The sequence below is a fragment of the Helicoverpa armigera genome, chromosome 23, assembly GCF_030705265.1.
Source record: "Helicoverpa armigera isolate CAAS_96S chromosome 23, ASM3070526v1, whole genome shotgun sequence".
NCBI lineage: Eukaryota > Metazoa > Arthropoda > Insecta > Lepidoptera > Noctuidae > Helicoverpa > Helicoverpa armigera.
In genome coordinates, this window is record NC_087142.1 from 827,781 (window position 1) to 850,264 (window position 22,484).

The 22,484-nt window shown below is 38.4% G+C and overlaps 1 protein-coding gene across 1 annotated transcript; it reads left to right on the top strand.

The window, feature by feature from the left end:
* Positions 1-1,420: 1,420 nt before the first annotated feature.
* Positions 1,421-20,292, top strand: LOC110376766 (protein masquerade). Its single transcript, XM_064040871.1, has 14 exons — positions 1,421-1,626; positions 12,448-12,597; positions 13,098-13,211; positions 14,082-14,275; positions 15,572-15,760; positions 16,210-16,337; positions 16,664-16,794; positions 17,124-17,354; positions 17,563-17,637; positions 17,874-18,045; positions 18,450-18,637; positions 18,859-18,948; positions 19,226-19,380; positions 19,838-20,292. The coding sequence occupies exons 1-14, from the start codon at positions 1,536-1,538 to the stop codon at positions 20,003-20,005; spliced, it is 2,076 nt and encodes a 691-aa protein (XP_063896941.1). The 5' UTR covers positions 1,421-1,535; the 3' UTR covers positions 20,006-20,292.
* Positions 20,293-22,484: the final 2,192 nt, after the last annotated feature.

Consider the following 22,484-nt stretch of genomic DNA (forward strand, 5'->3'; position numbering starts at 1 on the left):
AGATAATATCACTAAGAATTGAATGCGGTTCAAATGATTTTATTTCAAATAGGCCATTGCAGGCTCTTATGAAGCGTCATGCTCGTTGCACGGTTCCAAAAAGTTGGTCTCAAGGAGAAGAGCCGACAAGAAACTCCATAGACACTCTTTTTAAGAAGTAATATGATTTAGGCCTGTAGCTTCCTAAATATCTCTAGCTTGCAATATATTCAAATACCAAATATTTATGTCAGGAAATTGGTGGTCGATTAATAATCAAGACTGCCAAAGAATTCGGAAATGCCTCGCAAGCCCAGACGTAATCTATATTATTTACTGTTATTTCTATTTTTTTTACTAATATAATAAAGAAATGTTTCCATTTCTTTTTTTTTTATATAATAAAGAGGAAACATTTCTTTTTTTCTTTACTTACTTTAACTATTGAACCGATTTGAAAAACTATTTCGAATCAGCGTTCGATTTTCATTTTTGAGGCAGGTAATATACTTATATAATTTTTTTGCCGGCTGCATAGAGCTGTTTCCACGGAACGTGGGGAAATTCACGGGAAAACAAGTCGCTGATAAAAGATCAGTAAATAACCTAAATTATTTGAGGAAAAGTATAGTATATAAAACAACTACTTTTGACAACCTTTGCGCAGAAATTCTGCTCTCTCTATAATATCTACTCCTTGTCCACTTCCTAATTAAACTGGTATAAGTCATACATTCATCGATAAATACCTATGAAATGGTCATTGATCAATAGGTATGACATGGTCATTCATGTCAATAGGTATGACATGGTCATTAATGGGGCTACACGTAGTCACGGAGTCATTCATGGTGTTCACGCGGCCACGTCGATGGCATCGCCTGCAATAATATCGATCATCGGTAACCCGCATTTGCCGTTAAATGATGCTAATTTGGACAAAGATTATGTATTTGTAGATGTGTTAGGTGAAAGTTGTATTTTATGCCTACGCGCAATGATTTGGTTTCTTCAAGTTTAGATACAGTTTTTTTGTATGTGATGTATTGTGAAAATATTTTTAGGTATTTACCGAGCAGGATTAACAGAATTAAAAGAAATACCAGGTGGATGAAATGGACATAAAGTACCTACTTACTGGGTACAACTTTCAAATGTGTAGACATGAGTGGCTAAAAGTGGAGCATTTCTTGGTAAACTATGGGTCCAGCATTATCATCACCATTTTGCTTCTGCAGTTCCCCTGCAAAACGACGACTTACAAATATTTTCATGTAGATATTTAATAACGCAAGACAATCGCACTATACAATTTATTTTTTGAAGACTTTCTCTCTCAGACTATAACTCGATCTATCGATAGACCGTCAATACGTTTGGTTGACGTCGAATCGTCGATCGATTGGTAACACGCCGCATCTGCGCTGCCTACTCATTGACCGGCGCTTACGCAGCCAAACACGCTGGCTTGTGTAGCGGCCAGTGCGCGCGCGCGCGATTCGACCAGTGGACGCGCCATGCGAGACGCTCTGCCCCAGTGACGTCACAGTGACACCATGACAGTGGCACGGATCGTGTTCCTGTTGGCCCTGGCCGCCCCACCCTCCTCACGAGCCCAGGAGTCATTCGCCAGCTCCCTGCTGTCCGGTGAGACCAAAGAAAATTTACACCACATCTGCGTCACCCATATTTCCATCCTGTGCCAGATTTTCTATTTCCAATTTTCTTATAAAATATTTTTTTTTCGTATAAGAAATTTTAGTGTGTCAAAATATGTATATTGCGTATTGTAAAGGTGTTGCCAACAATATAACGGTACTCCAAGTATTCAGACTTTCCAAAAATGATATGACGGACGCATGTTAATGAAAATCATCAACTAACTGGTTTTTATCTAAGTTATTATTATTTTAAGCGCGTAAAACACATTAAACTCATAAAATTCATCACGAAATCTATACTTTATCTATAAAATATACAAATAATATAAAAATTGTAGTCTAGATCACCTTTGAAAGTGTCCAAAGTCTTATTCACGCTAGGTCAGCTACAGTATAGGCAGAGAGCCAGCTTGCCACGCTCGGTACACATGCTGTCTCTTACTTTCTTGGTCCACATCCGTCCACGAACCGATTAAACGGACAAACAGAGCATTAAAGTAACAAATTAAGAAGTACTTCCTCTTTTAACTTGGGTAACATTAACATACTTTAATTGAGAATTGTGTTAATTGCATGTTTTGGTGTTCCAATTTGAGGAATAGTTGAAACTAGTAACTTTTAGATGCTGTAAAAGTTGTGGTTAAGTTACAGATGTCAGATAGGCAGTCCATTTGAAATACTGGTACTCAGCTGCATCGGGTTAAGACTGGAAGCTGATACAAACATATTTATTCTGTTCTTTCTCGTCTCAATCCATCCTAGGGTTGTCAGGAAGAGCTCACTCTTAGTGATAAGACCGCCCATTATGTCAACTACTTTAATTAGTTGTAAAATCAAAAATGTAAAAATTGGTGTACCTGATAAAGTTCAAATATTTATGTGCTTTTAGGCAGATGTATTTGACGCGGAAAATTTAGGGGTTTACTAACTTTCAGGGTTAATAGATACATACATTAGATTAAACTTTTCGATGATAAACTAATGAGATTTATTTGTGCCATTTCATTTTTGTATGCTGAAGTGAATCTCTTGTTTTCCTTATACAAACAACTATTACAAAGTTATAAGTCATATAGATTCTTTTTAAAACTATTTATACTCCAGCAAAACTTGGGTGCTTGGTTGTTTACACAAAATAATCTTTCGCATCAACAAATAGAATGCAAAAGCAGACGTGACTTCTAAAACGTTTATCCTCAAACTTGTGTTTACATATTCTTACGTGCCTATTTACATTACAAATACTTCTAAAGCTAGATTTTTTGCTTGATCTAGACAGAATTAGTAATGAAATACCTGACCTGCCTCAATCTGTGCCAAAGATCGGGCGAGATGACCGTGATCTCGTGTCAGATAGAACAATGACCCTATTCGCATGAGGCGCCTCGTATGGTGAACAACCATTACTTTCTTTATATTGTTAAAAGTATACTTAATACAAGTTCGTATCATATGCCCTTTGTAGATTATAGTGGATTGCAGAAGTGTCTTGTTTTTGGTGGATTTTGAAGGTTTTTTACTGGGAGTTTGTGGACCTTGTGTATGTGGAAAAACTGGTTGTTCTGTGAGAAAAACTCTGTGGTGCACTTCTGGCAGAAAATAATTAACAAAATCACAATCTCTATTTAGGCATTATTAATGTGGATTTGCGTTTGTGTACTGTGAATTGGATTTAAACCATTGGTTAAATAAATATACTGTAAACCTGCCCATGTACAATAGTCACCAAAAAAGTAACTCTACATACTTCTTCATGACAGAGCAAAACCTACTTGAGCATATTTTCCTTATACATATACATTTTAAAATATTTTCACACTTTTTATATGACTTTGTTACTTTCATTGAGTGAGCAGGTGTTAATTTATAGTTTGTGTGTTTGTGTGAATGACATCGTTTGAACTTCTCGTCTTGTATGAGAGCAGAGTTAGGGCTCAGTCATCTTCCGAGCCTTTTCCCAACTATGTTGGGGTCGGCTTCCAGTCTAACCGAATGTAGCTGTGTACCAGTGGTTTACAAGGAGCGACTGCCTATCTGACCTCCTCAATCCAGTTACCCGGGCAACCCAGTAAATACCCCTTAGTTAGACTGGTGTCAGACTTACTGGCCCCTGACTACCCGTAACGACTGCCAAGGATGTCAATGTCCTGGGGCCCGATTCTATTAATTTTACTTAACCGACATACGATTCACATTCGACTGAGATCCAATCACGACTCAATTACGATTGAAGCTTATGTGGCATTCCGCTATTTTTTCTTTGAAATGAATGTTTTTATCGTTTTCTGTCATTTAATAATGAATAATTTTGTTTGCAAATGATTCACGATTGCAATATGATTGTAGAGCAAACTAGGTACGGTATAGACCAAAATCAACGAAATGGCAGACCAATCGCAAACCAATTGAATGTCGTTGGAATACGATTGGTCTTATATTAGTAGCAGAATGCCCTATATGGTTAAAACTGCTATTGCGATTCCATTTCTATTCAATTTTGACATTATTAACTTAGGAGAATCGGGCCCCTGACTTACATACTTAGGTATTATGTTTTAACATTGTCTAGCTTGTTTACGTACGTCTTTGATAGTTGACAAGATTTTCTTTCACTAGTTTTAGTAATCTGAGAATGTTTCTCGATTAGTGTGAGAAGAAACCGCCTGGAGAAGCAGTAAGTCATTGGTTGATGTTATGTAAATAAACAAAACCAGTGCAACTGTAGTGATTCAAGCATTCTGCAGTTTATATAACAAGAGAGAAAGACAGGTGGATTATATATTATACTAGCTGATAACGCGAACATTTTGAAACCAAAAAAAGCCAAATCGGTCCATCCATTCTCGAGCTTTAGTCAGACTAACGAACAGCAAAATATAAGAAGATTAGTGAATCTGATGAGAACCAATAAGGATTAATCATAATTTGTTGCTATGCTAAGGAATATATGAAAAAAGTCGTGGTGGCCTAGTGGGTAAAGGACCAAGCTCAAGTATGAGGGCGCGGGTTCGATCCCGGGTCAGGCAAGTACCAATGCAACTTTTCTAAGTTTGTATGTACTTTCTAAGTATATCTTAGACACCATTGGCTGTGTTTCGGATGGCACGTTAAACTGTAGGTCCCGGCTGTCATTGAACATCCTTGGCAGTCGTAACGGGTAGTCAGAAGCCAGTAAGTCTGACACCAGTCTAACCAAGGGGTATCGGGTTGCCCGGGTAACTGGGTTGAGGAGGTCAGATAGGCAGTCGCTTCTTGTAAAGCACTGGTACTTAGCTGAATCCGGTTAGACTGGAAGCCGACCCCAACATGATTGGGAAAAGGCTCGGAGGATAAGGAATATATGAAGGAAATAGATGATATGATCTGCTACAGTATTCCATAATCCAACAATTGATTTCCTCGAGGTATAAAGCTAGAAATTCGCGGTACAGCTGAATGTAATTTCCTCGTTTTTTGTGCAAACGGAAACGGAAAGTATATCTAATTGATTGTACGGAACGTGTTGTGTAACCACGTCTTGTGTTGTTTGTTGTTACGGACGGTTTAGCGATAACGTTCGGTTACTATCACTATGTCATCTGCCTAGTCTTTTCTCAACTATGTTGGGGTCGGCTTCCAGTCTATTCGAATGTAGCGGACTACTTACCAGGGTTTTACAAGGAGCGACTGCCTATCTGATTTGATTATATGTTCAAATTCTTCAGTCTTGGATTTTCAGTCATTGTATTATTAAACCGGGTATTTTTTTTATTTCTAACTATCGGTTTACCATATCCCGTAGAGGCTACTTCTCGTATCCAGATAAAATATAGCCCTTGTCTCTCGGGGATAATAAAGGTTCCTAACGGTGAAAGAATTTTTCAAATCCTTCGCAAATAAATGATTAGTATAGAAATAAACTTACTTGAAACTTTTTATACTATTTTGTAAACCTTTTACGTAACATACGTAGAAGGTAAAAGTAATAAAATAACTGGAATTCAAATTAAAAACTCATTAAGTTATTTGTGAGTTTTCCATAACGTGAGAAATTTCACAGCACCGGTAATAAGCTTGCTTTACGGATATAAATAGACAATTATAGGGATTTCAAAGCAATATTTAAGTGGAAAAGTTGGCTATAAATAACATTAATATCTGCCCATATCAATAAATAAACACTAAAATTCTATTTCTTACTACATATGTATATAGCTGATTCCCACGGTTTCACTCGCGTTTAACTACAAGAACTATAAACTTAAAAGAAGCCTATGTAACTGATTGTTATATCACTTATATGTCACTAAAAATCCAGTTAAAATTGGGCCACCCATATAAATTTTACACTGCTTGGAAGTTGGAACCCCATCATAGAAACTATTAAATCTAAATCCAAGCCAAAAACTGCTCGACCTAAGGATACAGTGAGCTCGTTTTGCGTGAATCGGATTGTCAATAATAATGAACAAACTATGTGAACCTATAATATCAAGACGACCAACACCTAGTCTGCCCGTGACCATGAGTGCTGTAAAGGATTCGAAACGTCGGGATTACATAATATAACCGCGATAAAATCCGTAAAAGTAGTTTTATTTAAACTTTTAAGCCATGAATACATGCGTTATCAGTACACAATGTATGTAGAATGTGTCCGAGCTACAGTGTGTGAGTAAGGCTGGTGGTATATGGGGCGCGGTACCGCTGTGCGCCGTTAAACTTGCGCGCACGCACCTTATCACTGATACTGTAACATGTAGTTTTGTTTGTTTCTAGCGGAAGAACAATAAAAATTATTAGAAGAATTATAGATAATAGTTCAGTAGGTATTTCTATTCGATATTTTAAAATGTGAAAGAATTGTGTATTGCTATTGAATAGAAAAATAACAAAAAAACGATAACTATGTACTGTTAATATTATTACTCATGCCTAACGAAAACCATTATGTTAAGGAGTAATGTTACTTCTTTTTTTCTGGTCAAAATATTTTTTAAAGTGAAATACTATTCTTACTCAGAAACAATGATTTTGAACCCTTTTAGAAATACATATATGTGATATAATATAAGGCTTCTAAAACTTAGTATGGCAACAGTAAAGTGAAATAAGTGACTGAAATGCAACGGTAACCTAAATAAGTAACTGAAATGGTTTACACTAAAATACTACTGCCACTATTTTCAGCTTACTTTCTTTATACATTTTTACACTAAAATTTTACAACTCAAGTTGTAAACAGTTTTGGCAATTCAATGTAATTGGTTCCAACGTAACTAGGTTTATGACATTCTTGTACCAATTCCGGTGCGCTCGTACAAAAGACATCAACGCGCGGACCATTGCTCTGTCATTGTAATTGATTATAATATGTTGTTGTTCAATTCAATTGGTTTATTATTGTTGTTATGATAGTAATTGAATATTTTTGTACGTAAAATCATCTGCTCTGTTTTAGTTATTAAGTATGCAGTTAATGATAAATATTCGACATCGTACTAATATAAAAATGCGAGTTTTTAAAGGTCTGTGTGTTTGTTAGTCTTACATTAAAAATATGGATGGATTTTCATAAAAAAATACAGTAATTTAATATGGCTTATGCATCAGAATAGCAGCAATAGCAAGTAAAGTAATATTTATGAGTAAACATATTTTTTTTTGTATGAAACGCCATTTGATTTACTTATACCAGTCAAAGTAGATTCTTATTGATGTTTTTATTCTTCTCAGAAGAGATATTTAAATAAAACACAACTTCCTCTGAATCACACAATTACATCTACTCAAAAACATCCGGCAACAATTTCAGGGAACTCAAAACCTTCGTCACCCATCAGTTTCGTAACCGCGGCAAGCAGAAAGAAAAAGAAAGCCTCATTGGTCAGCGTTTAATGAATCGGCGGCCGTTTGACGACGATATATGTCGCCGCGTGATTCATAAGTGGTCACATTTCACTTCGTTACATATATACTGTGATTCAGTGTTAATTTAATATAATAATATAATATTATTGTGCTATGCTTGTAGTTATTTTATATTGTAGATATGTATGTTTTTTTGAGTGTAGGATTTATGAATGTAAAGCTATAGATTAAAGAGTAAAATAGTAAAATGAATCTCTTCAACCCCAACATAAGAAAAGGCTCAGGAGATGATGATGATGATGAAAAATAAATCTCTTTAGTCAATTTACTACTTGTTGTCTACTCAAATGTTAGACTTTTTAAGTAAAAACTGTGTCATTGATGAATATTGTAAAAATATGAAAGAAATTGTAGTCGTTCACGAAAACATAGAATTCAACTAAAAAATATTATTGTCACAAAACTTCAGCAAAACATACAAAAAAAAACTATTACGTGTACTTTCAAGCCAAGCGAGTTAATTCACAAAAAAACGCCCAAAAACGTCTACAAACCATTGATAAAAACATGACGCCACAATATAAGAGATTATTCAACCTCTATCACATTCAATGTCGCGTAATCTCTGCCCCTGGGTTGGGGCGGGGTGGGGCGGGGTGGGGCGAGGTGGGGCGAGGTGGGGGGATGGGAGAAAGTCCTGCAGACGCGACGACGCCTGCGGTCAGCTTCGGTCCCACGATCGATTGCTATTGACAATCAGGTTTTGTTCGGTTTGTCAGTTTGTATATTTGTATGTATCGTATCAGGTGTCTGTTTGAGAGGTATTTGTAGGTTGAAATAATTTGGGTTTGGCTGTTAGATCGAATTTGGCAGCTTTATAATGACATTATTTAAGATTTTTACACATATTAAGAACATTGTGGTTGACAGATTTAATGCCTCAAACCATTTTATATCTGTCAACTGTAGGGTTAAAAAGACATGTAATAAGGCATATATAAGCAAAAACACACATTAGTATAGCAGTAAATATTGACTTCTAAAAGCACATTACATGTAACGCACATATTATAACAAAACTTCCGAAAACGGTACAAAATCGCATGTACAAACCAAATTAAGATCAAATCGCTAACAAGGCAAAACACAATAATAGCCGTATTAAACAAACGCACAGTCTGAAACACGTTATTACTATGACATGTAGATAATTATTATTTCGCGAGACTCTGAAACTCGGTGAAAACATCACATGCGGCACGCCGGCTGAAAGTGAATTAATATGTAAAACAGTCTGTGTGTATGTATGTGAGTATTTACACAGGTGTACTGAGTTTCATTTGCAGTTCCGGAATGTTCTAGAGATTTCGAAGTTTTGAATTATTGTTTACGCTTTGTTGTTTCCTTGTTTTAGAAAATAACTAGTATGCAAGTACGATTTCATACGAGTTCTAGTAAAAAAAAGGTCAAAAAGTGTAAAATGATATCAGTGTAAAACTTTTACACTCAAAATGTTCAATTAAATTGAACAACTTCACAAAAATTGTAAACTCGAGCAACGCGTTGATGTCTTTTGTTCGCAATTTTCCAACTTTGTTCAATTAAATTGTAAACTTAGTGTCAATTAATTGAATTAATTGTAAACTAGGGTGTAATGATGAAATTGCGACTCGTCGTCACATGGAGTCAGTGCGTTGTATCATAGCCGTGGCAGCGACTTTCGCGCGGTCAACGACCCCGTAGAAAGCACCTCGATGCCTGATCTATTGATTATTTATTAAATACTTATCAGACAGACATATTGTTTGTCTATATACTTACTTAATAAATATACATTTATAAGCTGTTAGTAATTGGAAAATGTTATAGTTTATTTGCGTGTACAATAACAGAATGCGACTGTGATTATCGTGTTTATAAACAATTTGTTTTGTTTAACAATATGAGGATTTTTCTTTTTTAAGTCACACTTTCTTGTTTGTTAATAACTTTATTTTTTACTGTGTAAACATTGGAGATTTATTAACTACAATAAATATAAATTATCAAGAAAAATAAGAAGAGGAAAGAGATTTCGCCATTCAACTTAAAATCAAATGAGTTTATACAATGTAATGCAAACATTGTCTTGGAAGAAATGGATTGTCCTTTAAGCCTTTTACTTATAAACAACTCGTTTTGCAGATTCGCGTCGACAACTGATATTGGCTATATCAGAGTTTTAACAAAAAAAAAAAAAAAGTTTTGTGTTGCGATGTATATTTGTTGTATGTTTACTGGCATTTTAAAAACTTTGATTTGTAGATGGCAATATTATATATTTTTAGAAGCCAAACTAGCCGATAAAAATCGGTTGAACTTGATTTCTTGTATGTATTTTAACAATTTAGGTTGCATAATTTGTAATCCTTAGGATTTCACGGTTAAACTTTTGCAAACAAATATTTTGTAAAAAATTCTCAACTGAGAGAACTCGAGAAATACTCACTAAAAGAGAGCAAATGTTTTTTATTCACAATTTGGCATGTTCTACTCAAATAATTTGAACTCCTTTAAACAAACGTGATGACAATACATACAAGTGGTTTTACCTTGTCCAACATTATAACAGGAGCCCGATTCTGCTAAGTTAATAATGTCAAAATTGAATAGAAATTGAATCTCCAATGACTTGACAATGATTCGATTGGTTTGCGATTGGTCTGCCATTTGGTCTATCATATTGCAATCGTAAAAAAAATTGCAGAATGCCACATAGATTTCAATCACAATTCAGTCGTGATTGGATCTCAGTCGAATGTGAATCGTGTGTCGCTTGTTAAATTAGTAGAATCGCGGCCCAGAACAACTGTAAGTACAGCTGTCGAACTGTTCTACTGAATGGATCGAGATGAATGCCAAGTCAGTGGCCTTTGAGGAAATACGACGCAAAAGACGCGTCGGATTTACCTAAGAAATAATAATAACAATATGCAAAATAGATGATGACAAATATTTAACATCTATCTATAGGAATATAATATACAGCTTAAGAGTTTATTTGTTATGCACACCATTTCCAGCAATTACTCGACTGATTATGAAATTCTTCCAGAGTTGGATAGCCTAGCTCGTTCATGGAGTACCTAAGTAGTTCTGATCTGGGTGAAGTGAAGTGTACGAAGTGTAGTCTGTGTACTCTGAGGCTTTCAATTACTTACTTTTTGTATCTCATATTGCAACTAACTACATACAACATATTTTATCCAATAAGCACATATTATTTTCAAAATAAATTTTATATACGTGCTTTAAAAAAAATATATCAATGAAGTCACTTAGTCACCAATAAATCTTACTTCTATTTCTGCCATCCTAGACCACCTCGCATACCCACTCCATCACGTGGCGCTACCTGCCCTTTCAGCTCGTCCCGCGGCACACGCATATACTTTCGTTTTCGGCGCTGGCGGGCGATTTCACCGGCGCAAGCGCATTAGGTCATCGGGTAACGGTTTCGCGACAGCTGGCGTAATTCAAGAGAGACCTTCTTGGCAGAGAGATACGGTTGTGCCAGGAGAATAATAAGATTTACTAATGTTTTTGGGGTTTTTTGGAAGTTATATACTGGTGGGATTTTTGATGGGTTTAAGGAATGATCCTGACAAAAAAATCGTGTCAAGAAAAGTATTGTTTCAAGTGCATAATTTTGGCAAAATTCCATGTTAAATTTCGTAGTAAGATACTATCAAAAATACCCAAAATACAAAGGCTATATAACGACAAATCCTTCATACTTTATCACCTTCAGTAATTAAGACAATAGTACATGCACACATAGTCCCGCTGACGCCTATCAACGAGGTCGTCGGCTGTTTTCCTTTCATTTGGCTCAACTAATTCTGTGTCAGTGGCGTGAGGTCGCGCCGGAGAGGGACGGGGAGGGACGGAGGAGGGACGGGGAGGGACGGGGAGGGACGGTCACCCATCCATCGGCCGGGAGGAGCTAACGGCACTCCGTTTTAGAGCACCATGGGAGTATAGGAATGTGGTTCCGCGGGTTTGGGAGACCGGCCGGCGAGGATTAGATTGATGCTCTTGACTTGTTTATAGTTGGTTTCAGAGTGGTAGTATTGATGATTTATTGATTGCATGGTAAATAATTGGGTCTGTGGAATGCGAAAATGCATCATAGGCTTTGTATGAAAAGAGGTTTCAATCCAAGTGTGGGTCAGTAAATAGGGCTGATAATGATGATACATAATACCCAATGATGGAACACATTAAGATTTGAAAAAAATTATCATCATCCTCCTGTCCATATCCTAATTTTATCTGTAGTCGGCGAAGCATGTGTTTATCTGCCGTCATCTCCTAAGTAACATTCACACGAATCTCTTGGTATTGTTGGAATGTTTCAATATGAATATTGTGGAGCCACCACGTTCCTGATCTGTGAACTATCGCTGGCGTCGGCGTCGGGTCGGCGCGGGCGCCGCGTGCTCAGAATGCGGCCGGCGGTAACGGACCGACGCTGCCATTTTTGTAGATAGCCGGCAAATACCAGGAAATTAGGCTCGGCCGTAATTAAACATGATGGCCTAGTTAGATGTTAAGGCTTTGCTATGATTCACTTGGAATAATAGTGATGTAGGCACCCAATTACATGGGTTAACGTCGAATATTGAATGAGAGAAAAACAAGTGAAATGAGTTATGCTCCCAATGTGAAGAAATAGAGTTTTTACGGGAATAAATGGTCAAGTAGCATTTTAAAGGAATAAGTATCGCGTCGTTATGGAATTTCTGTAGCTTACTTTTGTGTCTGAATTACCTTAGGAACCGAGCATTGCCGCGTGGAAAAACCAAGCGCAAAGTCCGCTAGCGCGAAAGCGATCTTCGATACATTCTCAGTAGATCATGCATTTCTTGATCAACCTACCCACATTTTGTCTAACTCTTAATCCCCACTGTTGCAGGTCTGCTGGACACCCTGGACACGCAGGTGGAGGCGAAGAACTGCCCGGGCACCTGCATGCACACGCTGGCGGCTCTGCTGTGCACAGAGGTGCTGGACGAGGTGGAGTGCCCGCAGCCCACCATGAAGTGCTGTGCCGCTGAGACTAGCAGTAAGTACACTATAGGAGCCGAAGCCCCGGCACGTCAGAGTGGCAGATGGTATAGTTTCCAACCCTCGTCTTTCAATTGAACGCGAATGGTGCTGGTGGTATATTAGATTATTTGACCATTAGCATAAACCACATACCTAGCTGTTCACTTTATAATGATGTATTCCTAGCAGATGGTCGGCTACGGTGGCTGTTCTCATGTAAGGAGATCAGCCAACTGCACAGGACATATTATAGTGCACAAGCATTTGCGTAGACACAGGTGCACTCCCTATTCCTTCACTCTCATAGCCCGATGGGACGGCAATCCGACACGACCGGAGAGAGATCGAGCGCAGGACCGACATTTTATATCAGTAACTTATTCCATGTGTGTTTACAAGCCAGATGACCCGGGCACAAGGATTCCCCAGACCCGGGCAAAGACTATAATTATGATAAAAAGAAGACAGATTGCCTTTCCCAGATTGTATTTAAAACTGGCCTTCTCTACGTTTCAGATGAGACATTGGTAACGACCCAGCGTCCGCGACCGACGCGTCACACGACAGTATCGTACGACGACTACGAGGACGCCACCACGGAGGCGCCGCAAGACAAATACAAAAACAGTGGTAATTATTAGGTACACCCTATTAACTATTAGGATTAATATACATCATGACATGTCATGCAATCTTTTTCTTTATCATGTACCTGATGAATGACATAATTTTGTATTGAAATTGTAATATTAAGACAGACCTGTGTTGCTGGCGAGTTTGTTGTGCCACTTTTTCCTAGCACGTAGGAAGTTAAGAACGGAGGGTGTTTTGGGGGCTTTTGTTGTTGACGATCGAAAAGCGCAGATTTATCAGCCTTATTTGAATAAACGATTATGAGGTTGTGAGCAAACTAGATGCAAGGAACAAACAGTCGATTTGTTTTGAAGTGCCCTACGTAATGTGGCGTGGTAAGGCATGGTGAAGCGTACATCTTTGAATTCGCTTCAAATCGCTTCGCATTCGCGTTGATTCGCCCCCGCAGGACGCACCCGTCTTGTTCGTAGTAAGATACAAATGATACAGTTACATAGCTATGTACAAAACAAAATCATCATGACTGTATTAGAACGGAATTAATTGCAGTTTGTTGTTTGTTTTCTGTGCGCAAAAACTTGGTGATGACTTGTGGGTCTTTTGGGAAAGGAGGAAAATTTACTTTTGAATTTGTCTATACTATCATTGTATGTTATGAATTATCTCTATAAATGTAAGGCTCCTGTAGCACCAAAGACTTTTGTATCTCCTCTATTCTTTATGGTTTTGGGTCATGAAAGAAATCACCATGAGATCATGTTTCTTCCTAACTTACTGGTAGTTTTTAGGTAATTATCCCAGCCACATCCATATTAAAACAGCCTGCACGATAAGAAGAAAAAGCTCTGCAGTCTTCTATGTATGTTTATCCTCACCAATCTAACCCCATCATCCGTAACTTTCCAGGTAACATCGCATGTCCCGGCGTATGCGTAGAATCCCGTCTCTCTCAGTACTGCGAGGCGTATCTCAACTCCCCGGACCTGTGCGTCAAGGGGCGGCTGTGCTGCGTCTCCAAGGATAACTACGGAGACAGACCTCCCCCGGACCTAGTCGTGCCGAATGAGAAGAAGTATTCTACTAAACGGCCGACTACTGCGGTTAGTATCTAGTTTAATAGTTTATGTATGTTAAAGAAATTAGCCATAAGTGATGAAAGCTAAGTTGTGCAATATGTCCGAGGTGATCAAATCAAAAAAGTGTATGGTAATTCTTGTTTAAAAGCCAATCCAATTTTTGATCTATTTAGATCACTAACACAACTTACATTGTTCTGACTTTTTGACATTTTTGGACTGGGCTGGAACACAATCTATTTTGTCGGTATATCGTTCCACGTAAAAGGCTTTCAAGCTTTCAATAGGCTTATAGGTTACTTATATTAGCCAAAGAAAACTAAGAAACTGTCAAATTCTATATGTACAATAACTTATATATACCTAGTGCCTTTTGAGAGGGTAAACTGTCTATATAAACCAAAGAAAAGCAAAAACACTTGATGAGGCGTGTAAATAGCCTCATCGGGGAAAAATAATAAAAAATTAATGGATTTAATTGGGACAAATTGAAAAGGTGGAATGAAGAAAGAAAAGAGAAGTGCGGGATGCGGGAGCGGTGATTTCAAATCTTGAAAATCGAATGCGGGAAAAACAATATGGCGGTGAAACTCAAATCGTAATTCAATTAAATCCCTGCCGATGATATTCAGTTAGACACCAATACCACTACAACTATTTGCAGCAATAAAGCCCACGTACCTTGTGAATCCAGGGACCTCACTTAGAACCAGTGAGATGTGAAGATGCCTCGTTCCAGGGCGCGTGGTCGCGGTAAGGGCTGCCGGCCGGCGAGCTAAATCTAGGTTCATCCACCGGTGGACTGGTTAAAACTCGTGAAATCAGCACTGCACTACAAGTCCGCAATGTCTTCTAGCAGCAGGTTCAATTTATTACACGAGAATCTTCAGGAAATCACATATAGGGAAATAATGACGCGGAGCGGTGTGTATTCGACACAATGCAAATGGCGGCGGGAGAAGTACTACGTCCGTCCTTGGCGGTGACCAGACGCAACACTGCTAGCTTGTTGCGAGTATCTTCTAGAACACTCGATACGAACCAATGGGCGCTGCGGTAGCTAGTATTGTCGTTCGGATATCATCACCAGAGACTCAATTGGGTTATTATAAATATGAAAATGATCGAAATAAAGTTTTAAGTTGCGGGAAAAATAACTTATGTATTTAATTTATTATTGAATAAATATTTGCATTGAAAAAAAAAGACATTGACGCTTCACCAACACTTCTTGATCTATATGATACAAAAACCCTTTCAATTTAAGTACAACGTAACCAAAACCCAAACTATCTCTAAAACCTATATTTCTCTCCACAGCTAACAACAACACCCCCTCCAAAGCCCCGGCCCGGCCGCAAGTGCCGCGGCGACTGCATCTCAGGACTCTTCTCTCTGCTGTGCGATAACGTGGATGATGACGCCGTGTGTCCCGGCGAGGGTGTCTGCTGCATCACCGAGAATAAGGCTGTAGAGACTACTACTAGGAGGCCTACTACTACTACTCCTGTAAGTTGACATCTTCTTCTTGTACTTCCCTGATCCACATTTATTTGGGATTGAGGAATTCCCCTCTATCGGCGCTGTAAAATTCTCCTCATCAAGTCAAACACACATTCATACAAAAATTTTTTACTGTAAGTCAATTGTGCCTTTTTTTGGATGCAAATTATCAATTGGCTCCTACCCCTGTCAAGGGAGGCGAAGGATGTGTTAGACTTTTCTGACTGAAACAGATCTATGTGTGGTTTGTCAAGATGAGAAACTAGGCTAGAAGTCCTTGAGCTAATTAATTATTTGGCTTTCCCCTGGATTGTACCATTATGCTTGGTTTTTACAGAAACTATGTACACTGGTTCTTAAGATGCGAAAGTGTCTTAACCACCACGGTACACACACTATGAACGTTTTTGTCTAACGTTGATGAGATTTTAAACAAATAATATAATTATTTCCAGCCGCCACTGCCGCGCTGCCCGGGCCACTGCATGCACACGATCATGCGCGCGTTCTGCAACCCTCCCGCCGTCATCCTGCACCGAACTGACTGCAACGCTGACGGATGGGTGTGCTGTGATAACACAAGGTAAACATGATTTTACTTTATGCACATGTTATGACAGCGTATATAAAGACTTCAATAAGAAATGATCTCTGAAATAAAGACTCAAAAGATCGAGAGGTGTGGAGAACAAAATGGTGAGGCCTTTGCCCAGCAGTGGGACAACACAGGCAAAAAAAGACATAAATTAAACAAAAATATCTCGTTGTAAACTGCTAATACAAATTTTCAACGGGGTATGCATCCCGGTAACTAAGCTTTGGTTGCATCTTGTTGCAAATGAATTCGAAATCAACCTGGTTTCTTCATAGTAGCCTAAAACCTTACCAAACTATCTCGTCTTCCCTCAGAGTGCCCCCTCGCACAACGAGACGTCCCACCACCACGACGACGACGACAACCACGACCCCCGCCCCCGCGGACCCGCGCCCTGACTGTCCCGGGTCCTGCATCGTCTCGCTGCTCTCCTTCACCTGCTTCCGTGAGTATTACACCTTAGTACCACACTGGTAGGGAAACATATAGACTACAGGATATACAGGACTGAGTCTGTGTACAAGCATTTGCACAGACACAGGTGCACTCTTTGTACCTTTGCTCTCATGGACTGAAAAGGTGGGGACGATAACCTGTCACACCAAAAGAAGATCAGGAGGCAGATACCACCATCAGCTTCCAGACAGCGAGCTGCTTTGTGAAAGTTTTAAGCACTATGCAAAGCAGTCCTACCTTGAAAAACTTAAACCGTTCTTTCGAACGTGAGTATTAGTGAAACAGATGTTAAAGACCATGTTTTCGATCTTATTTCAGGGAACGCGGAGATGACAGATGTATTCAAGTGCAAGAAAGCAGGCACCCAGTGCTGCGCTCCTAAGTCCAAGGTTCTAGAAGTGGTGGGGGGCCGGCCAGCCAATGAGAGCGCGCCGCTGCCGCTGCCGCAGCCAACCACGAACTACCAACACTACACCACTGCGCTCGCGCATACTCACACCACGCCAATGGGTGAATCTCAAAATAACGTTCTATTAAGTCAAATTGAATGTAGGTATTTACTTTAGGTGATAGAGGGGAAAATGCTTGGTTTTAATGCTTTTACTAATGTAGTTGTAGTTTGGATCCCTGCTTTTTAACTTGTAGTTCGCATATTGATGTATCAACTCAAGTAAATAATTTGATTAGCCCCTTTTAACATAATCTCAAGTTATTGTTAAAGAATGTTAAAAGAACGTGTGTTTGTGATTATTTTCAGCGCCGTACGAGCCGAGCTACGGCACAACGCTGTCGTCGACTGAGAAATACAATAAATACGTGTGCGGAGTCAAAGGTAAATAAAGATTAATATTGTCACGTAGTAAATTGTACTGGGATCAAACAGCCTGGTTCATACAAGATCTTATCTGGAGATACTATAGCAGACTAGTTTGGATGTCACGCCGTGTATAATCAAAGTTTTGGATATTTTCACACGCGTCCAGTGGGAATCTATACCCGGATAAAATATAGCCTTGTCCCCGAACTGTTGTAGCTTCCCACCAACCAAAGAATTTTTTAATTCTCCAGGCACGACATCCCGTTCAGCCCGTCGCGCAGGCCGCGTCATGGGCGGGGAGGACGGCGAGCGCGGCGAGTGGTGCTGGCAGGTGGCGCTCATCAACTCGCTCAACCAGTACCTCTGCGGCGCCGCACTGATTGGTACCCAGTGGGTGCTTACTGCCGCGCATTGTGTTACCAAGTTAGTACCCTCATTAGGATTTGGATTTTTAACCCCAGCGGAAAGGGCAAGAGTTGATTCTATTGTTCAGTTTTAAATCCTTGAATGGAGCTGCTACAGCAAGTTAAGGAACCCAAGTAAAGGAAGTGACGTTTCTTACAGGTCTGTCTTGCTTCTGTGTAACCATTAAGGGTCTTATTCAAAACTGACCAGGTGAAGATGAATAAGTTACAGTGTAATATAATGGAGGCTCTACCTATCAGCCGACATATCACCAAAAATCTTCTTCCTCTGCCATCCATCAATATGCTTTTCTATGACTATGATTCGTGGACAGCTTAATCATCAATAATCAAGTTTTTAACTATTAACTCTCAGAAATTATGGGTTCTGAGCACTCTTTTATACTAAACCTTATTTTCCAGCATCGTCCGCTCAGGAGACGCGATCTACGTGCGCGTAGGAGACCACGACCTAACGCGCAAGTACGGCTCTCCCGGCGCGCAGACGCTGCGAGTGGCCACCACGTACATACACCACAACCATAACAGCCAGACGCTGGACAATGATATCGCGCTGCTGAAGCTGCATGGAAAGGCTGAGCTTAAGGAAGGTGGGTAGAGATAATGATTGTCGTTGTTAACTTTTCAGGGATGAGACAGGAACTTTTTGTACCTAATCAATATAGGTGAAGGACCCTCAGGTAACCCTCATAAAAGATCAATTTTAGGATAAAAACGTCTGAATGACTTAAACATTTTTCAACGGTCTTGTGGGATCTTATAAATAAGATTTAAACTGTAAACACCACTCTAAAGGTTTATTTGTTTTTAGGAGTATGTCTGGTGTGTTTACCGGCGCGAGGAGTGAGCCACGCAGCCGGCAAGCGATGCACTGTCACCGGCTATGGATATATGGGAGAAAGTGAGTATTCTTACCTACATCGATTCATTGCAAAACCACCACCCATCTACCTTCTTATATCTCTAAATGTCCTTGCCATCATCATGATGAGATCAGGATTATTCTCTACACAATGAAATTTTATAGACCTCCAATCGATTTGAGCCCAAAATACACCATCTGTTTACCTCGCATGGACATAAAATGAAGAGCTGTATGTATTTATTTAGTTGAAAAGACCAGTCACCTTTTGTGACCTCTCCTATCAAACTTTAACACAAAAATTGTCCTATTCCAGCGGGCCCAATCCCCCTACGAGTGCGTGAAGCCGAGCTACCTATCGTAAGCGATGCGGAGTGCATCCGCAAGGTGAACGCGGTCACCGAGAAGATCTTCATACTGCCCGCCAGCTCCTTCTGTGCGGGAGGAGAGCCAGGCAATGATGCTTGTCAGGTCAGTGTTTAATATATTGAAGACTTTGGGGTACAGGTTTGAGATTGGGTCAAATTATGGGAGTTGTATTGTACAGGATCGACTTCCATACTATTATTTTACCGCATGTAGAGAGGCAGATATGTGCAATATTTTAGGTATACATGCATCATTTAACAAAATTTTGTCACAGAAGACCCCCTCAAAAGTTCCAAACTAACAGTGATTTAAACCCAAGTTCTAACTGAAGTGTATGTTTCCAATGTACTTGGGCCTTAAAATACTTTACCAGTCAATTTTAAGCATTAAAATAAATATTTTTGCATTGCAGAAGTCCCAAGGCATAACATGGGCCTTGAGACCTTTTTGTAATAAAAACGGACGTTTATGTTTTTAGTAACAACGGGATTAGGCAACCAATAGACAACTACCGTTCTCCATATTTCGCACAATTCTTTATTTATCTACTTCTTCTCAGGGTGACGGCGGAGGACCACTAGTATGTCAAGACGACGGCTTCTACGAGCTGGTGGGCCTGGTCTCATGGGGCTTCGGCTGCGGCCGGCAGGACGTGCCAGGAGTCTACGTGAAGGTATCTTCCTTCATCGGCTGGATCAACCAAATCATCTCCGTCAACAACCTATAGTACCCACAGACAATCTAGGTTTTTCTAAAGAGGTTGGTTCGCTTTTGTGTTGCCAACCTACAATTTTTAGTATTGAAAAATTAAATTGAATTTTCGGGTTGTTTATGATGATCCAAAAAGGTGGATGTGACAATCAGAAATGTCTTGATGATGTGGTAAACAAAAATCTGGGATTGTTTTTGTAAGGACTGAAGATTTAACAATGCATAATATTTTAAATATTCTTCTATCTTTTCCATAGTTTACGTTCAGTCTAACACAAATTACGTGCAAGACTGCAGAATTCACAGATAGTCCAGTAGTTTTAGATTTCCATGTTTCGGACCATATCTATCCCTTTTCTTTTATTCTCAGTTACAATGCAAATAAGGATCTATCCTCCTATAGGTTTAGCTTAGTTTCCATTATCTAAAAGAGGGTAATCCTAATCAGAATTAACAGAACAGTCCGTGAGAAAGTCAAACCGTTATAGAGTTAAGATATATTCTAGTAAAATGACTGTATATCTGCATTTAAATATTATTTATTTTAAATTATTTACTACTACTATTTAGTACTCGACGCTGAGTCGTTACGCTGCAATGTAAATAATTACAAATATATCTTGTTTAGTTTTAAGTTATTTATTATTTATTTATTTAAGTGTTATTTATATTATGTCGGCATTTAGACACTCTCCCACCATCTCGTCAGTCAAAGGTAAAGACAATTTTTCAAAATGTTCAATACAAGTTAAAAAGGCTTTCAGATTAATTAATTTTTCATCAAACACTGTATTTTTCACGAGTAAAAGTAAGTTCATTTCTGGAAGTAATTAAAAGGTAAAAATGTATGAGAATCAAACATACTTTACAGATTTAGCGTGCAATATAATACATACTCCCTGAACAAAGCCTTAAAATATTTCCTAAGAAAATCCTCCCATGCATTACAATAGTTTACTAATTAACTATAAATAGCAATAAACAGTTTATCTTAGTTTTAGTACGAAAACCAAACAATAAGATATATATTATACATACACAATTAGTATTTTTAGTTTTCTACTACATAAAACAAATAAATTATGTTTTTAATAAGACCTGTCTGCACAGTTTATAAAATTATTCAGTGTAAAATATTTTCTCATTTTTTTATATAGTAACACTTAAATTATTTGTGTTCATGGCAGACAATAAAATAGATAAATATTATAATTTTACATAAAAATAAAAGGCTATGCTGTTTATAATACATTTTCGATGTGTTTCCGTATCCAGCCATATTGTCGGATTATAAAATAAACTATTTATTTGTAGTTTAACGCCTGATTCCACCAAGATATGGTTTTTTATAACCAAAGTTAGGCAACAATGCAAACTGTTTTTTTTAACCCACGACGCAAAAAGATGTGTGTTTACTTATAAGTATATATAAGTTTGACCACTCCGTGTATATTTGTTGTTTCGTAAATCTTGAACGGATAAACAGACTTCGATGCGTTTTTGTAGTTAAAATATAACTTTACAAGCTATTTTGTCAAACATTTTCGCCTGTTATACATATTATAAACAAATAGACTTAATAATTTACTGGTGCTCCAAGAAAGGTACTTCGCAATAGTAATTTGTATAGTTCTGGTGGAATCCGGTATTTCTCCTCGTGAGGTTGTAAATATTATTTAGCTAGCAAATCAGGCTGATTGTTTATTACTAGGCAACGAAAATGCAAGATAAAATAATTTTACATTTCTCCTTTAATGTGAACTTTATTCCTGTAATTTAACCCTCATAAAGACAGCGTAAGGATCAATTTTAATTAAAGCTGTTCTTTATTGGAATAGAAATATAGAACAAAATCACGTGATAGGAGTCAGCCTGATTTACACTCAAGTACTTGTAAATGTAGGTATTCTATATGCTAAATAAATACGTAAAATTATGTTGTGTTTTATTTATCACTAGCTGGACTCCCGCGGTTTCACCCGCGTCCCGCGTCGATTGACGCTCGACTCGATTCGACTGAGATCCAATCCCGACTCGATTACGATTGAAGCGTATGTGGCATTCCGCTATTTTTTCTTTGAAATAAACGTTTTTATCCTTTTCTGTCGTTCAATAATGAATCATCTTGTCTGCAAATGATTTACGATTGCAAAATGATTGTACAGCAAACTACCGTATAGACCAAAATCATCAAAATAGCAGACCAATCGCACACCAATCAAATGTCAATCGAAAACGATTGGTCTTTTATTAGTAGCAGAATGCCCGATATGGTTAAAACTGCTATTACGATCATATTGCGATTCGATTTCTACTCGATTTTGACATTATTAACTTAGGAGAATCGGGGCCCTGGGAGAACTTCTTTCAGTACCCGGATGAAAAATATAGCCTACCTTTTGCCCGCGACTACCTTCGTGTGGCATAGTGACTTCCGGCAGATTTTTGGCTTGACCAATAGATGGCGCTGTGTCCAAAAAAAAAAAATGAAATAA